Source organism: Pediculus humanus, genomic scaffold, assembly GCF_000006295.1.
Source record: "Pediculus humanus corporis 1103172108278 genomic scaffold, whole genome shotgun sequence".
Classification (NCBI taxonomy): Eukaryota; Metazoa; Arthropoda; class Insecta; order Psocodea; family Pediculidae; genus Pediculus; species Pediculus humanus.
The window spans coordinates 286045-290539 of record NW_002987847.1 but is presented as its reverse complement, the minus strand read 5'-3'; the positions used below and the strand labels follow the sequence as shown (position 1 = coordinate 290539).

The 4495-nt window shown below is 30.6% G+C and overlaps 1 protein-coding gene across 1 annotated transcript in view; it reads right to left on the bottom strand.

The window, feature by feature from the left end:
• Nucleotides 1-816: 816 nt before the first annotated feature.
• Nucleotides 817-4495, bottom strand: part of Phum_PHUM506700 (uncharacterized protein) — a gene marked incomplete at both ends in the record, with an annotated part of 19798 nt that continues 16119 nt past the window's right edge. The window contains 3 exons of the mRNA XM_002430939.1: nt 817-839; nt 974-1025; nt 2430-2564. Of these exons, the coding sequence (XP_002430984.1) occupies nt 817-839; nt 974-1025; nt 2430-2564 (210 nt within the window). The remainder of the gene's footprint in view (nt 840-973; nt 1026-2429; nt 2565-4495) is intronic.

The window sequence follows — 4495 nt, the reverse complement described above, 5'->3', positions numbered from 1 at the left end:
TTTTTTGTTCTTGTTGTTGTTGTTGTTTTCGATATTATAATCTTTTTATTAATCTACTGCCACTTACACACACTCTCTCTCTCTCTCTCATTCTATTACGATTATAATACCTGAATATGAATTTTACACGCGTAACGCACGCAAATACGCACGAACGCACCTTTGACAAAACAGTAACGACAACAATCCCATTAATATAATAAAAAGAAATTTGACAAAAAAAAAATCATCGTTATTAATATTATTATTATTATTATTATTATTATTATTATTGATTATAATAATTTTCCGACATATTTTATTATTATTATTATTATATTTTATTAACCACTATTATTATTATTATTATTTACAATTTGTCTTTTTTTTCGAAATTGTCTATTCGGTCATTTTTTAAATCCACTCGCGTACGCGCGCGTAAACGAACCCCGCACACGCGTTTGTTATCTCGATTCGACAAAAAGAATAAAAGAAAAGGAAAGAGAAAGAGAGAGAGAGAGGTGGAGGGTGGGGGAGTCAAAGAAACGAGAAAAAAAAAGAGAAAGAGAGAGAAAAAGAAAATTTTTAGATGGGACGATAAATAAGTAAATAATAAAAGGGAAATTACGTATAAAAAAAAAAAAGGAAAAAAAGAAAAAAGGTTTTAAAAAAAGGAAGAAGTGGTGGGAGGGGAGGGGAAGGGGGAGGAGGGAGGAGGGAAGGGGAATATCGACAAGGTTAAAAGTTAGTTGATTTAAAGTTAATTAGAAATTTTTTTAAAAACAAGAACGCGTTCATCATTCACAAATCAATTATTTCCATTTTTTTTTTTTTTTTTCAATGTTGTTTCCAACTGTTGGCTGCATGAAATCAAAAAAACAAACAAACAAACATTTTCCATCATCGTTTATCAACAAATAAATATTAATGATGATGATAATGATAATGATAATGATAATGATAATGATATGATAATAATAATAAATTTACTAACCTTTATAATAAACTTCTCTATACATGCTCGGACAATATTTCGTGTTCGAATTCTGAAAAAGAAAAAGGAAAAATTATTATTATTTTTCATTTCGTTTTCATCTTCTTTCATCCTCCTCACACCTTCTCCTTCTCCTTCCCCCCACCACCGATAGAATTTTTTCTAGAATTTTCCAAAAGTTCACCGTCCTGTCTCTCTCCCGCGCACGTGAAAAATAATGTATAAAAAAAATTTTTTTTTTTTTTTTTCTCCGACCCCTTCCCTCCCCACTCAACATCGAGAAAATCGTCGACAGATTTCCCTCCCCCCACCCTTTTTCCCTTTTTCGACAAAATCAAATAATGTCGCCTTTACCGTATTTTATTTAGTTTTAGTTTTTTTGTCAGGAGGATTTCTATAGAAATTTGACGAACGAATAGGGGAGGAGGGTAAATTGTCAATAAGAAGAAAATCATCGTGATTTTGTCAGGTTTTCTTCTCCTCCCCCCTTCCTCTCTCCCTCCCTCCTTTCATCCTTCTAGAACATTCCGACCTAATATTACGTCATAATCTTTTTCCGGTACGTAATTTAAAAAAAAAAAAGATTCGATCGTGATTAATTATTAGAAATGTGAAGAGAAGAGAAAAAGAAAATTTTTTTTATTTATTATTCGGTAAACAACGTACCGGAAATGATTCGAGTAAAAAAAAAAAAAAAAATTTCCACGTGATTGCCAAACTTCCGATTGAGAGAGAGAGAGAGAGAAAAAACTTTTTCCTTTTCTTTTCTTTCTCCCCTCCTCTTTCCCCCCTCACGATTTCTGTCGACGAAATGAAACGTATCAAATTTTTATTTTTATTTCAATCATGAATTGATAGTTTGTCATTTTCTTTTAAAAAAAAAAAAAACGTTTCCGCCGACGGGAGCAACAGCTTTAAAAAAAAAAGCGCGCGAATTTCAAAATCGATTTATCGTTCATAGTGGATGATGGGGGGTGGAGTGGAGAGGAGTGGAATAGGGGAGAAACGAAATAAAAATTAGAGCAGAAGAAAATTTAAAAAAAAAAAAAAAAAAACTAAAAATAATAATGTGACGTTACGTTAATAATAATAATAATAATAATAATAATAATGACGGCAGTTGAGGAGCGGGGAGAAGGTGAGGAAAGGAAGGGGTAGAAAAGGGGAGGGAGTAAATTTATAATTTTCAATTTTTTCTCTTTTGTTTGTGGGTGTTTGCTGCTCTTCCCGCGTTTGCACCCCCCCCCTTCACCACACTCCGGGTGCGTGCGTTATTACCCAAACGATGGGTAAGCGAAACAATTTCCGGATAATATAAAAAACAAAACGAAAACAAACCGGAAACTATTCGCGTTTGAATAATGCATTATTACAATAAAAGATGGCGGCGGTGAGGAGGAGAAGGAGGAAGAGGAGGAAGAGGAGGGGGAGGGTTAAAAAATTAATAACGACTCACCTGTTTGCTATTGTTGAAATCGATATTTGTCCTTATGGGTCGATGGTGAAGGGGTTGCGGAGGACGAAAATTATTTCCCAGAGGTGCTTTCGGATGATTTGCATCACCTTGCATTAACCTTCTTAGACCGTGTAACTAGAAACACAAAAAAAAAAAAAAATTATCTGTTTGTTTGTTTGTACAATGTTAAACGAATTCATTTCGACGACGACGACAGGACGCGATCATTCACAAAAAAACATTTTTTTTCCCCTTCCTTCCCTCCTCCTCCTTCTTTCTTTTTCGCATACGTTTCACTTTAATAAATGCCATCATCATTATTATTATTATTATTATTATTATTATTATTATTACGGATACTTGTCATATGTTCGCTAATAAATGAATTGCTCCCGTAGGAAAATTCAAACGAGTTCTCTCTTTCTCAACTTTGTATAACTTTTGTTTTTCGAGTAATACTCGAAGAGCGAGAGAGAGAGAGAGAGAGAGAGAGAGAGAGAGAGAGAGAGAGAGAGCGAGAAAAAAAAAAGGAACCCGGAAACGGAAATACCCGCGGGATAAACTCACACCGTAATTTACAACTGTCATTTTAAATTTTAATTCAACAAAACTTGATAAAAAAAAAAAAAAAAAAGAACAAGTTCGCAAGTCGTAGAAATGTTAACTCGTACGAGAGAGAGAGAGAGAGAGAGAGAGAGAGAGAGAGAAAGACAATAAAAATTTTCTATGGGCTTGATTTTAATGCTTTTTACTCATATCGTGGCAGTAGATATAAAAAATTTTCCCGAAATGAAATAGGACACGTATTCACGCACCACACGCACGATACGTAATCGTTAAGAGTTTAAAACTTCAATAATTAAGAAAATTAACGATTAAATTTTTTTTTTTTTTTAATAACATAAAATCAGTACCGAATCCAATTTATTCGATTTTTTTTTTTTTTTTATTCCCACGTTAAAATTAAAACGAAACGAAAGCAGAAGACAGAAGAATAACAACAACAAAAAAATTATAAAAAAAAAAAACAATAAATTACACAAACGTAAACTTCCTGCCGGTTTTAAAAAAAATTAATTTTTTCTCCTTCTTCTCGTTCTTTCAACTGAAACTCTTCGAGACGACATTTTGAATTTTTTTTTCCCTGCCATGCAGGGAATTTTTTTTGTTTTGTTTTTTTTCGAGGGAAAAAATTTCGTGATCATCAACATTTTTTCTTTTTTTTTCTTTACTCATTCTCCCGTTTCCGTTTCGGTTTTTTTTTCTTTTTCTTTCTTTCTCGAGTTTATTATTATTATTATTATTATCATTATTATTATTTTTAACGAACTCGCGCGTCATCATTGTAAAACTCTCCCGAAATAATTTAAAGAAAAACAAAATGTAAATAAAAATAAATCAAAATTTTCCTCTTTTTTTTTCTTTTCTTTAAATTATTACGAAATCGCGTAAAATTATTATCATCATCATCATCGACGTGATAATAATGATAATAATAATAATAATAATAATAATAATAATAATAATAATAATAATAATAATGATGATGATGATGATGATGATGATGATAAAAAAAAAACAAGAAAATTATTTAATTTTACAAAATAATGATATAACGTTAAACCCCCTTTTTTTTTTTCATTCTTTCTTTTGTCTAGACGACCATTTTGTTTTTTTTTTTTTTTTTTTTAATAAGGCATTATTAAAGTTATTACAAAAGTTATTACAAGGTGGTTGTTACTATTATTATTATTATCATCATCATTATTATTATCATTACAGTCTATCCAACTTCGTTTTTTTTTTTTTTTTTTCGTTAGGAATAAAATTAAAAAAAAAAAAAAAAAAAAAAATATTGGTGGTGATGGGATAATAATAAAAAAAAAAATAATAATAATAATAAAATAATAATACCCGACGGACCCCCCCGACTCTCGTAAGTACGATTCAAACAAACAAACAAACAAACAAACAAACAAACAAATTTTTTTTTTTTTAATTTTAACGGGAAACAGAATCCACAACATTAAAAAACTAAAAAAAAAGTTTCAAAATTTAATTTTTGT